Raw genomic sequence first — 14082 nt, 5'->3', positions numbered from 1 at the left:
AAGGAAAGTGTCCAGGCGTCTCGGAGTGAACCAAACCGATGTTGTTCGGACTTGGAGGAGATACAGAGAGACAGGAACTGTCGATGACATGTCTCGCTCAGGCCACCCAAGGGATATTACTGAAGTGGATGACCGCTACCTACGGATTATGGCTCGGAGGAACCCTGAGAGCAACGCCACCATGTTGAATAATGCTTTTCGTGCAGCCACAGGACGTCATTTTACGACTCAGACTGTGCACAATAGGCTGCATGATGCGCAACTTCACTCCCGATGTCCATAGCGAGGTCCATCTTTTCAACCACGACACCATGCAGCATGGTACAGATGGGCCCAACAAGATGCTGAATGGACCGCTCAGGATTGGCATCACGTTCTTTTCACCGATGAGTGTCGCGTATGCCTTCAACCAGACAATCGTCGGAGACGTGTTTGGAGGCAACCCGGTCAGGCTGAACGCCTTAGACACATTGTCCAGCAAGTGCAGCAAGGTGGAGTTCCCTGCTGTTTTGAGGTGGCATTATGTGGGGGAGACGTATGCCGCTGGTGGTGATGGAAAACGCCGTAATGCCTGTACGATACGTGAATGCCATCCTCCGACCGACAGTGCAACCATTTCGGCAGCATATTGGCGAGGCATTTGTCTTCATGAATGACAATTCGCGCCCCCTTCGTGCACATCTTGTGAATGACTTCCTTCAGGACAACGACATCGCTCGACTAGATTGACCAGCATGTTCTCCAGACATGAACCCTGGGACAGATTGAAAAGGGCTGTTTCTGGACGACGTGACCCACCAACCACTCTGAGGGATCTACACCGAATCGCCGTTGAGGAGTGGGACAATCTGGACCAACAGTGCCTTGATGAACTTGTGGATAATAAGCCACGGGGAATACAGGCATGCATCAATGCAAGAGGTATTAGAGGTACATGTGTACAGCAATCTGGACCACTACCTTTGAAGGTCTCGTTGTATGGTGGCACAACATGCAATGTGTTGTTTTCATGAGCAATAAAAAGGCGGAAATGATGTTTATGTTTATCTCTAGTCCAATTATCTGTAGAGGTTCCGGAACTCTCGGAACCAAGGTGATGCAAAACTCTTTTTGATGTGTGTACTTATATATACCAGCGAACCCAGAAATGCTTCGCAGTTGCTAAGTGTGTATGAGAATTGGGCATAAACCCTGAACTCTTCCGCCTCCCCTCTCTGTCTATCTCATCCTTCCCCTCTAATTGTCCGTCTCCCCTCCTCCCCTCCTTCTGTGTGCGCCACTCCCTACTACGAGTCCCAGAAGTCTGTAACGGGAATTCCCGAACATCCTGTGTTTATTTGTTTACCATATACAGGCTGTTTCACAATTCCTGTTACACACTTTTAAAAGTTGTAGAGGGGACTTAGTAGATCAACTTTTACATAGGAACCAAGCGAAAATCAGTGTGATTCCTCCGACGGTGGAATAATGTACCGGTATTGTTGTTACTGACAATATACGGCATACAACTTTCAGAGGTGGTAGCATAGACGAATACAAGAAAAAGTGGCTAACAATTGTGGGCTTTAAAAGACATGCCTGAGGAACTATGAGAACTTCATCATCTTCGCTAGTGAAACATCTCCTCTACTGAACAAGTGCTCATAGATCTTAAGGTATGCATTTTAGAGCCCATGTTTAGTAGCCATTTCTTTTTGTTTTGGTCCATACCGCCACCTCTGAAAGTTGCCTACGAAACAATCTTAGCAACAACAGTACCTGTACATCTATTCCAGTGTCAGAGGTATCAAAATGACTTTCGCTAACAACTTTCCACTCGTTCATTTCCGGTGCAGGGACCCTTACCTTAGATTGATACATTTATCCTTCTCCATCACTCTTTAAAGTTTGTAGTATCATCACAGTATCACCTCGTATTTAAGTACATTTACAGGCGCAGGCGCCTATAGTTTTGGCGCTCAGTAACGCCGCCGGATGTCTTTTCCGGAGATGGGTTCCTATGTAATACAAAATCTACTACGTCCCCTCTACAACCTCTAGAAGTTTGTAAGATGAACTGTGAAACACCGTGTATATTAGAAAATATAAATAGCTTAAATCCGTCCGAATGTTTATTAGAGCATCGTGTAAAAATTTGAAGTAAATCGGTCAAGCACTTTTCGAAAGTTTTGGTAACACATTAGAAAGAGACGTGTCTTTATAGATTAGTGTAAAGTGTAGATATCATGAAACAAGTGTCAAAATATAATATTTATAAATAATATTTTGTTGTGCAAAGGCAGATTCTTGGACTGAAACCAAACGTACAATTAAAAATAAATTATACAGCAGCTTCATGTGTAGCATTGTCATTTCTACGATTTATCAACGCTGCCGAACACAATTAACAAAAATTGTTTCACAGAACGTCAACTGAGCAAACCATTATGGACAGATCACTGCAGTTTCTAATCAACGACTGTGACCCTATTATTAACGTACAATCTCTGATTTTAACATTTTACAAATGAAAATTTTGAAGACACGTTTTCTTACTGTGTTTATCTCTTTGATTACAGTACATAAATATTTGCAAAACGTGTCACACGCGGGCAAATCTGATTAGAGTGCCTGATGGTCTCCTACTGTCAATGCCCGATAAAACTGAAAAACCTAGGTGTTTCGTTGTTTTTCGGTTCCTGTCCCGCTACAAATGACGCTGTATTTCGATGACGTCTAATAGTTCCTCCATATAGCGTCCTCTCCTTTCTTTTGAAATTCTGTGCGCAAGTTAGGAAATCTAAAACTGTTTTACGTTTCTTAGCAACTTTATTTGTGTTTCTCACATTTCATTTTCTTTCAATAACATAGCATATATTACCTTAACGGACTCAAGGCCGCTTCCTGCCGACCATCGCTTACAGTATCACTGTTGACTGCTAGTTGGAAATACAAGAGGAAAAATCTCTAGAAAGTGGCAAGTGGCAAGCCCAGGCAACGTCAGTGAATCGGCCAGTCTGGTGAGCATCACGGTTTTCTTCAGAAAGGCGCGTTGGGTAGTTCTTCCAGTTTAGTGTTGAGATCACTGCTCAGAGCAAACAAGTGGCAAGGCAGCGCCACGGTTCAGAGGAGTTTAAATCACACACAGAATTTCATATCTCACTTTTCTTTTTTGAATAGCTTCCTGTTCGTGTCGGTCGCTACAATATTCCACAAAGGAAGTTTGTAACGTTGATTAACAATTTAAAAAGTCAGATTGGTTTCGACTTGAAAAGTCTGACCGGTAAACATAATCAAAATCCTGGGTGGATGCCTGCGTTGTACATGTTCTGTCACACAGCCGTCCAATTTAAGTCAAGAATTGAATATATGGAAACTGTTGAGATGCACGGCAACTCTGTCAGGAATAATACTCTCAAGATCCAAAAAAGGCGTGGTAGGAGATATGCTTGAAGAGTTTACTCTCATCAGTTCACCAAACAGTTTGCTCTTCTGAAAACTTGTGCTATCCGAAGCTCAGGGATTTGTATTGTCGAAACACCTACAGACAACTGGTATTTCTGTGTAAATGACTATAGAGCTCATCTCTGTCTGTTGACAGCAGTGAAGAGGCAATTGTACCCCTACTTTTGAATATAATGAGTTAATTTATCGATTGCTAAGCGTCTTAATGCATTTCACTGACCATTTTCTCTCGCTACAGTCGGCATAAAATTTAGCTCGATGACGAAGCACGAGCGAGTGATAAGCGGTTATAGTCACATCATTTGTGTAATGATAAAGCAAAACGTGGATGAGTACAAGCGAAATGGTTTTAATAGAAGTGAGTCATTGTCTGCTCGATAATGGTACAGGACATTTGAAATTCAGAGTCAGGGGTAACTTCAAGTTCACAGAACAATGGTGATGCATCAGATCAATAAATGGTGTGGTCGGTATAAGTTATACGCAGATATACATGGAGCTACACGTGATGGAATCAGCAGGCATGCACACGCTCAGTGCTGGGCCTCCAAGTAATTAAAGTGACTAACATTCCTCTTCCTCGCCGGCCGCGGTGGTCTAGCGGTTCTGGCGCTGCAGTCCGGAACCGCGGGACTGCTACGGTCGCAGGTTCGAATCCTGCCTCGGGCATGGATGTGTGTGATGTCCTTAGGTTAGTTAGGTTTAAGTAGTTCTAAGTTCTAGGGGACTTATGACCTAAGATGTTGAGTCCCATAGTGCTCAGAGCCATTTGAACCATTCCTCTTCCTCGTCAGATGCGTACGTTTGTTTTCGACTGTGGGGCCCTGATAAAGTTACTTCTCAGCCGTAGATGTGTGTGTGATACAAGCTTTAATACGACATATTACCTGCATACAAGCGGCCGGCCTGTAAATTTCAGTTGTTTGACAACTCGAGCCCCGTTTTTGTGAGAGTTGTAGGTGCAGCTGTGTCCCCCCTCCCCGCCAAGATTCTGTCGACAGGGGAACGCCGGCTGCTAGCACGCGAAGGGCCTCTGGCGGCAAACGCGACAGGCGGGCTCCAGAGCTGGAAGCTTGGTGCCCGCCAGTCGGAGTGAGAGCGCGGCGCGGGACCGTTGTGCTGGGCTGGCAGTGCGAGACACTAGCCCTCCTCCGCTTTCGCTCGTGGCTTTTGCCAATCTCTCTGCACCATGCACACTCAGAACGCCATCTAGAACCAGAGAAGACCTGCCAGCTGCATTCCGCAAGCCGAGGAGACTTACCTGTCATTTATTTATTTTTTTTATTTGGACGCCGGCTTTGCGTGAAGCATGTGGGAAGAAGACTGGCAGTTGAAGACGGACGCATAACTGCTCCGGTCGTGTGAGTGGCGGTGGGAGGGAAGGTTAGGAATTATTCTGACAAAGAATGAGCGTGTGCAACAGCTATTACACAAATATAAAGCAGGTGTTTTAGCAAACAAGATTATTCACACAAGGATATCCCTTGTGCGTCGCATGTGACTGGTTTCTTCATCAACAATGCATCTCTTGCATAATATTGTTGCTGGCGAGGTCCGACGATGGCTGGTGGCTCTGAGCACTATGGGACTTAACTTCTGAGGTCATCAGTCCCCTAGAACTTAGAACTACTTAAACCTAACTAACCTAAAGACATCACACACATCCATGCCCGACGCAGGATTCGAACCTGCGACCGTAGCGGTCGCGCGGTTCCAGACTGTAGCGCCTAGAACCGCTCGGCCACCTCGTCCGGCGGTCCGACGATGACTGAGCACCCAGGACCTGTGAAGAACACAGGTATGTGAATATTTACCGCCTCACATATTACAATAGTTTTACGCACTGTCACGTTTCGGGTACACAGCTTCAAAAGAAACAGTGTAGTGAAGTTCGAACTGTGTAGACTAGCAAATAACATAATTTAGTTTTCCGCACAATGTTTACGTAGAGAGCGACGTGTGTGTGTTATACACGTGCGCTCGGTTGTAGGTGAGGCGCTGTTGTTTACAGACGGCTTCAATGTATTTACGCACACCGGATTGCACGCTAGTTGTAATTTTCTTGCTTGATGTTTCTGCTTACGCGTAAAGGCGTGGCCAGACAGAACGCGGCCTGCCGCTGCGACGGACGGCGCAGCGGCAGGCCGGGCCCGTCAGCGGCCGGCCGCAGCAGTGACTCTTGATGCGTCAGCTGTTACACTGTGGAAGGGGCCGAACCCCATTATTAAGCTAGCATGCATAGCGCGTTTGGCTTCGCGTTAGACGATTTGGAAGCCTCACGCGGGACGCGTTATCTTTGTGCGAGTTCATTTTTTTTAAGTGCAGAAATGAGTAGCTCGGACGAGGAAGAACGCGCACTAGCGATACGAAACGGCACCAAGAACAGGAGATGTTGGATGCACGATATTAATAGGAAGACAGAAAGCTTAGGAGAATACTATCGTCTGTGTATTGAACTAGAGTCTGACGAAGATAGGTTCGCCGGCCGGGGTGGCCGAGCAGTTCTAGGCGCTTCAGTCCGGAACCGCGCGACTGCTACGGTCGCAGGTTCGAATCCTGCCTCGGGCGTGGATGTGTGTGATGTCCTTAGGTTAGTTAGGTTTAAGTAGTTCTAAGTTGTAGGGGACTGATGACCTCAGATGTTAAGTCCCATAGTGCTCAGAGCCATTTGATTTTTTTTGAAGATAGGTTCTTCAAATATTTTCGTATGTCGCGAGAATGTTTCGATTAACTGCATCGCCTGATAAAAAGGTAGCACAACGAACTGGAGAAAGCCATTTGATACAAGGCACAGACTAGCCATTTGTTCGAGGTACATTTTACCATTTGTAGCCTCTTTGTGTTTCCCGAAGTCATATAAATTATTCCATTTCGTTTTGCTGTATCATATGAAAGGTTCGGCAGAAGTAAGTGCTTTCCCACAATGTAGTTACGAGTGGTGTGATAAATTTATCAGCAGTGCTTACGAAAACAGCAAACGGTAGTAACATCTAGTTCCATATGTCCCGCTAGAGAGAACTTTCTACTAAAATAGATTGTTTTGTTTCATTATATTCATAACATTGTCATTGAATTTAAACAAACATATCTTTGGTCGTTAACTTATCTATTCGTTCTATCGGCATTATTTATTTTAATCTTTTCCAGATACTTGACTACAGGTGACAGTCACCCGACCATAGCTTTTTCTTTTCGGTTGGGACGTTCAACAGTCTCAGAGATTGTGAAACAAGTGTGCCAGGCAATATGGACTGTTCTACATCCCAAGTATTTACCTACTCCTACAACAGAGATGTGGAACAAATCTGAAGAAGGATTTCTAGAACTTTGGGGGTTTCCGAACTGCCTTGGAAGCATAGACGGAAAAGATGGTTAAAATGCCCGAAGGTTAGTAGATCCCAGTTCATCTGTTACAAACAATTCTTTTCGCTGCTTCTCCTGGCGATCGTTGATCCATACTACGAGCTTACAATAGTTGATGTTGCAAAATATGGACGTCATGACAACACTATTTCTGAGAATTCAGCTTTCTATCAAGAGTATATCGAGGGCAAAAGTATTCCACCTCCGATTCAGGATCGCGAGTATCATACAAAAAGTTGTATTATCTCACATCCTCTGAGTCTTTCTGTGTCCATGATGCATGCACTACGAGCTGCAAGACAAAAACCCCCTCACGCCGCTGCTTCCAGTGTAACCACAGAGCAGTTCAGTGCGCCAACAGAGGCAAGCAGCCGCTCCGGCTTGCGGCGAATCTGTAACCCACATTCGTTTATTTTCATATGTCGGAGACATGGACACGTTTATTGTTAGCGGCCCCGGGAGTTAGCGGCGGTCTAAGAAAAAGCATTCATTGCTTACATTTGTTACCTCTTGTGTATTCATTTTCTAGAGCATTCTCTTGTACATTCATAGGCGGCAGCATTTGGCTTTCTAACGGTATGATGGACGTTAGCACAATGCCGTAATTAAAGCAGGACTCTTCTACAGCTAGACACAAAGCCCAAATTGGCTGCTAATTTTTTTATGCGACTAGGCGACGAACAACATTTCATTTTTCCTTAGTTATTTCGTTTGATTTTTGCGCTAGCTTCTTGCAGCTAAGCGGAAAGTCGCTTATGCCGCCGGCACCATCCATTTCAAAGCTGGTCCGGTGTAGCATTCAAATTCCCTACGTGTAACGGTGGTGTTCTCTCCACCGGTGTAATAAAATGCTTTCCTTCGTGCTAATATGAGACAAACTACAGCTCACGTTGTTAATCACCAAAATCTTCAGTTGCATCGCTCGCCACGTCGCAAACTAGTGTTACGTTACGGCAGGCAATACGCAGATGTAAGATCTGATGTTTTTGTTGTAGGTATCTGTAGGGTTTTTGCTATAGTAAATTCCCGCGCCTTCTGCGTGTCCCTGTAAAGATGACGTTTTGTGCTTCAATTCCATGGTTTCGAACCAGAACAAATGGTGCAGTTCGTACAGAATTTTTTTTTATGCCTAGCTTGCTTTTGTTCTGAGAGTTTGGCCCTGTCGTTTCTGCAAGGCGTTATATCGCTGCGTTTACTGTGTAAAACATGCAAATACAGATTAAAATTACTAAAAATTAATCAAGATATCGTAATTCGTAACAGTTACTGTGAACACAATTTCATAAATTCTTTAATTATTGATAATTAGCTTAGCAGGATCGTTGCTAACGGAGGATAATGTCTGCGAATCTCGTGAAGGATTCACGAATTGTCATTGTGTGCCTTGTAGCTATGACGCTATTTTCAATTTTAAATTAGGGAAAGTAAAGTAATCTAGGCCTATGACGTGAAATGATGATTGTGTCTGAGATATCATTACATTAGAATTGAAGAGGTAACAGTTTTAATCTTGTTTCTGGTGTAATCTTATAAGGGAAAAAGTTGCGTTACCGATCGTCTCCAGACACTTCGGGCAGCGATGCTGTTTATTTTGCGCCAGCCGTAACTCATGAATCGAAATTAATTTCTTAATAGTAAGTTTTAGGCGCAATGTAAATGTTATTTTGGATTGCCCTTAAGCGATATACTAGATTAAATGAATAATTTGGTTGCTTCGATTTGTCCAGTTCCGCAATAAAATCGGTATGGGAGTTTGTATTTACGCAGAAAACAGTACTTGAACTGGCTGTAGAAGCCTCCTCTTCCTTCCACTATGAATACATCACTTAGTTTTTTTCTTGAGGCAAACAATGTAAATGAGTTTTCATATCTGCCTGAGCATTGCCAGGGGCAGAATGTATAGCTAGGCAACTCGTTTGAAATACTAAATCGCCGTACAGTTATGCCGTTTTGACGGTATTCCGTGTGACCAAAGAAACGTACGTCTCACGACCGCATCAAGCTTATCAATTCCTATTTTTGATTATTCTAACAAAGAGTTTTTAAATAAATGAAGCTTTCGGTATCGCTGTATAGCGGTATCGGCTTCGTTAAATAATATCGTTACCAATAAAATTCAGTGGCGAATACTTATATTTGTGCAAACTTTATTATAGAAATATTTAAAAGAGAAACTAAATGACTTCGCGTAATTTCACCTGAGGTGAAGATTTACATAGGGAGATTAATTGATTTTACTTCTGTCTAGAAGTCTCAAATGCTAGGATGTGAACATGTGGCATTGGTAATTAAGATAAGTTACTATTAATCACATATTTACACACTGAAACATTCAGTTTTATAAAGTTACCCTTTGCGGTATTGTCTGTTGGTGTTTTCAAGCCTTGAGGAAATTAACCAACTGCCCTCTCTTTCGATATAGGTTACAACTTTTACATGTTGCTGATCCCATGTTATCGATGCTTTCTGCTTGCTGTTGACACGGTAGCATTTCGCGTTCATTTTTCCGTTGCACTTCGCGGGCCGCGCTCAAATCAGAATGTGCGCCGCGCGGCAGATCAAAGGAACGTGCATTTTTCTGCTGCGAGTATCTCTGCACGCTAAAAAAGTGTTTTGTTTTTTAAAAATTCGCGTTTCATGCAATATCACTGTAACAGTGTCAGCATGTGGTCGTGCAAACCGCGGAAGATCACTTGCGTAGAACACTTGGCGGGAAAAATGTATTAAGCGTTTAGGAAATGTAATGAGAAAAAACGGAATCCACAGGTAGACAGATTTGCATTCCATTTTCAAACGGAACCAACGAGTTAAAATTTCATAGAGTGGCTGAGATACTAGATACAGCGCTCCTAGCGGCAACCAACGCTAACTCTGCCGCCATGTTCTCCTTAGTCAAAACATTAGGAAAGCGTTACTGTTGTTTGTGTTGGAAGTGTGTCAGTTTTGTTACAAAATATAAAGTCAACATGCCTGCAGTGTGTTCAGCGTTCAACTGCACAAATCGCAGCGATAAAACAACAAATATTTCATATTATCAGTAAGTATATCAGCACCGAAATACGACACACGTTTTTTAATGTTTATTAAAGAGTCATTTGCATTGGAACTGTAATTATGCTTAAGACAAATGCAGGAAAGTAATTTATTTATCGTTGATTACAGATTTCCTTTAAAAGATAAGGAAATTACAAAAAGATGGGTTATAAATATGAAGCGAGAAAACTGGTTTCCTACTACAGCCAGTTACCTCTGTTCAGCCCATTTTGAAGAGAAATATATGTACCACACAAATGTCCAGAGGCGCCTTTTGTCAAAAGCAGTATCTACTATCTTTAATTTTCCACCACATTTACAAAAGCAAGATAAAGTATTACGACCACAACCCAGAAAGCAATCTTTCGACAATTTGCAAGACAGTGCTGTTACAGTGACATCATTAGCACAAAGTAAGTCAATAATTTAATTTTACTCCATGTTCTTATTACTTTGAATTACATACTTTCTATTATAATCTTATGGTGTAACTCTGTTATAAACTTACGATGTAACTGCATTCTTTCAGTGCCTATCGGACCCACATCTGTTTCTGCTGACCACAATTACTGTCTACCAAGCCCCAAGAAGTTGAAAACACAATATAACAGAGTACAAGCAGAGAATGTGCGACTAAAGAAGCGGATAAAGCAAATGAAGCAACTGAGTGTACGACACAAAAGAAGAATAGTGCAGTTACAGACTTTAGTTGCTGGTTTGAGAAGAAGGCTATGTAGTTCAGTTTCTGATATGTTAAACAGTGAACATGTAGTTGGTTTGTTCAAGGAGCTATTGGAACTTAAGTGCAGTGCTAAAGTATGCCATTATTCTCAGCAAATAAGGAAATTTGCCCTGACCCTACACTTTTATTCTGCCAAAGCATACAGCTACTTACGAAAATTTGTGAAATTACCCCAACCAAGAACGCTTCGCCGTTGGGCAATGTCAGTGGGTGGCCATCCAGGTTTTACTGAGGAGGGTTTCACTAAAATTGCCTCTGAAGTTGAGAATAGCACAACCCAAATTTTGGCAACATTGATGTTTGATGAGATGGCTATTAAGAAGGACCTTGTTTGGGATGGGGAAAAAATAAAAGGCTATGTTGATTTTGGGGAGGGTGGCATAGAAAGTGATGATAGCGAGGTAGCAAAAGAGGCTCTTGTGTTCATGGTCACAGCGCTAAACAGAAATTGGAAAATTCCTGTGGGTTATTGTTTAGTTCACTCCCTATCTTCTACTGTAAAGCTAAATTTGGTACAACAGTGTCTCCGAAAACTTGAAGACACTGGTTTACTATAGTAGCTGTGGTTTGCGATGGTACTGCCACAAATAGATCTCTAATGGCAAATTTAGGGATCAGATATGATGAACAGGGAGCACAGAGTTGGTTTCCCCACCCTTCAAATAATGATACGAGGGTATTTTGCATGTTTGACACAGCTCACATGCTAAAGCTGGCACGTAATTTACTTGCAGAAAAGAATTTTTTGTTAGATGGTACCATTTCAGGCAGTGATAACATAATTAAATGGGAATATTTTAAAAAGTTTGTGGACTTGCATGAAAGGGAAGGTTTGCATGCTGCAAACAAACTTAGGAGGCGGCACATTCTGTACCAAACTCAAAAAATGAAAGTGGCTTTGGCAGCAAAAACTCTTAGCAATTCTGTTGCAAATGCCATGTTGTTCTGCAAAGATTTAGGAATTAAAGAATTTTATGGGTGTGAGGCAACAGTTAAATATATAAAAATGTTAGACAGTGCCTTTGATTTATTAAATTCTTGTCACACAATGGGCAAGGGCACTAAGGCACCAATTTTCAGAGGGAACAGAGACACAGTCTGTAAAAGGATCAATGAATACATTAATTATTTCAAGTCCTTAAAGCTTTCTGATGGAAGTCCTGTTATTCTGTCTAACAGAAAAATGCCGTTGTATGGACTTATGCTGAATTTAATGAGCGTAAGGCAAATTGCAGAATTGTATGCTTGGAAAGAAAATGCAGAGCTCAATTATATTTTGACCCGTAGAACAAGTCAAGATAACTTGGAATTATTTTTCTCCAGCATTTGTAGTAGAGGAGGAAACAGAAATAACCCAAATGCTGTGCAGTTTAGATCAGCATACAGGAAATGCTAAAAATGGAAATTGCCAAGAATCAAATACTATTATGCTACGTCCTGCTACCGTTCCACCACTTCCTTTTGCTAAGGTAAGCCCTGCAGCTGTAGACCATGATTATGTGCCAGACTATGCCTCAGTGAGTATGAACTCTGAATGTGTCATTGAGTACATAGCTGGAAGTATAGTGAGACAGGTGACAAACAAAATTAACTGTACTGACTGCTTAGAAGTTATTTTTGCTCGTATTGAGGATAAAAGAACTGGACTGATTGCAGCGAAAGATGTGAAAACCAGTTTAATCAATCCAGCTAATGATGTTGTTAAACTTTGTAATGTTGCTGAGAAGGTTTTCAGAAATAATGAGGACATAATCCTGAAATGTCAGAAAAACGTTTTGTTGAGGTTCAGACAGAAGTCTTCCAATTGGTGAGAGGCTCCTTATTTATAAACAATGAACATCTTTTTACAGAAACTGAATTTGGTGAAGAAACCCATTATGTTAAACTGATAAAACTGCTGCTCAAACATTATTTTATACGTCGAATAAATCACTTATGCAAATCAAAATCATCTGAGCAGAGCGGTAAAGTTGTGAGACAACTATACACGAAGCTTATTTTATTTAAAGGTCAGTGAAAAGACTGAAACAATTCGAATGTCAGTTAAAACATTGTAAAAATTAAATGTAAATAAACTATTTTACTTTTCTTGTAGATTATTATTATTATTGAATTACTATGCTTGTGTTAACTACTTGTAACACATATTTCAAATAATATTCTCGTTCACAGTGTACTGGTTTTTGAGGCTTTGACTGTTTACTTTGAAATAGCGACAAAAATATCGCATTTCTGCGCCCGTTACTGTTTCTAATAGTTAACCACAGCATGTTTAGAAGTTTCACCGTAATATTCTGGTGGTAACTGCTCTAATTACATTAATTTATGGGCAACAAGTAACGTTATAGTGTATGGACAGACTTATTTGAGTTGTCTTGTAGTGTTATCTACATCGAAAAGTTTAGCCATATTTCGACAAAAACATCCCTTTTTGCTGTCAGTGTACACTGAAATCACTGCTGTCTATTGCTTGTTTTAGAAAAAATAAAGCTAGTAAGTCAAACGCAATTACAAGGGGGCGGGACACAGCAGACGAAGGCCTTGACTAAAGAAAACATGGCGGACAGAACTTCAATTTGCTTCAAACATGGCGGACCTATAGCCACTCTATGAAATTTTAACTCGTTGAACGGAATGGATGGATAGCGTTACTATTTTGTCTCTACTTACAGCACGGCAGAGAAGTTAATTTAGAACTGGTTCTGCGCTCGACCAATTTTGAAAAATTATGTGATTTGAATTAAAAATACTGTCTATATAATCAAATTTTGGCATCGTGAGCACATATTCATGTATACTACGCAAGTCCCTGCACTACATTGGGAATGGTATTATGTATTATCAGTCGCTCACTTCCCCGTGCCATACGCCCACGGCGTGAGGTAAAGTACCGACTGGAAATTTAAGTATGATGGAAGATAATCGTTATGGTTACCAAATCCTATGTAAATAAAGCTACCTATTTATATTCTCATTATCGTTTCTGTTGATTCCGAGAATGCCGCAAGGAGGGACCCGCTCCTTGTGATTGCTGTTCGGGTTATTGTAAATAATGACAAAAGATTTTCTACGAAATTGCACTACAGAAAAGAGAAGAAGGCTGAATGCACGAAGAGTAATTAATTTACAGCTTCTAAGGCACTGACATGTACAACAGGCAAGCGTACTGTAGATAGAAATGGGTTTGTGAATGGTATTTCTGTAAATAATAGACACATTCAGAACCGCATTTACCAAAATAGGGACACGTCAGAATCCGAAACATAAATCGAAATTTCTTCTCCCAGCGCACTGTGACACTTTTTGAAGTCCTTAAAATGCAAAAGAACGGCCCACTTATGAACATAGAGGGCGGTAAGATTCTTGGATCAGTCAGTTCACCTAATGGTTAAATTTAATTACTGTATTACAATAACTAGAAAAGGCATGTTGCCACGAAAACGAATGCGAATCGTAATAGTTTGACTACACATACGTTGGCTTAATCATACTTGCTGTAT

General features: G+C 41.5%; 1 protein-coding gene across 1 annotated transcript; it reads left to right on the top strand.

Moving 5' to 3' along the window:
• Positions 1-9469: 9469 nt before the first annotated feature.
• Positions 9470-12676, top strand: LOC126473846 (THAP domain-containing protein 2-like). The gene is made up of 3 exons (XM_050101176.1): positions 9470-9844; positions 9970-10253; positions 10370-12676. The coding sequence occupies exons 1-3, from the start codon at positions 9687-9689 to the stop codon at positions 11137-11139; spliced, it is 1212 nt and encodes a 403-aa protein (XP_049957133.1). The 5' UTR covers positions 9470-9686; the 3' UTR covers positions 11140-12676.
• The last annotated feature ends 1406 nt before the right edge of the window (positions 12677-14082 follow it).

This window comes from Schistocerca serialis, chromosome 4, assembly GCF_023864345.2.
Source record: "Schistocerca serialis cubense isolate TAMUIC-IGC-003099 chromosome 4, iqSchSeri2.2, whole genome shotgun sequence".
Lineage (NCBI taxonomy): Eukaryota > Metazoa > Arthropoda > Insecta > Orthoptera > Acrididae > Schistocerca > Schistocerca serialis.
The sequence above is the reverse complement of the archived record's forward strand: the minus strand, read 5'-3'. Positions and strand labels throughout refer to the sequence as shown.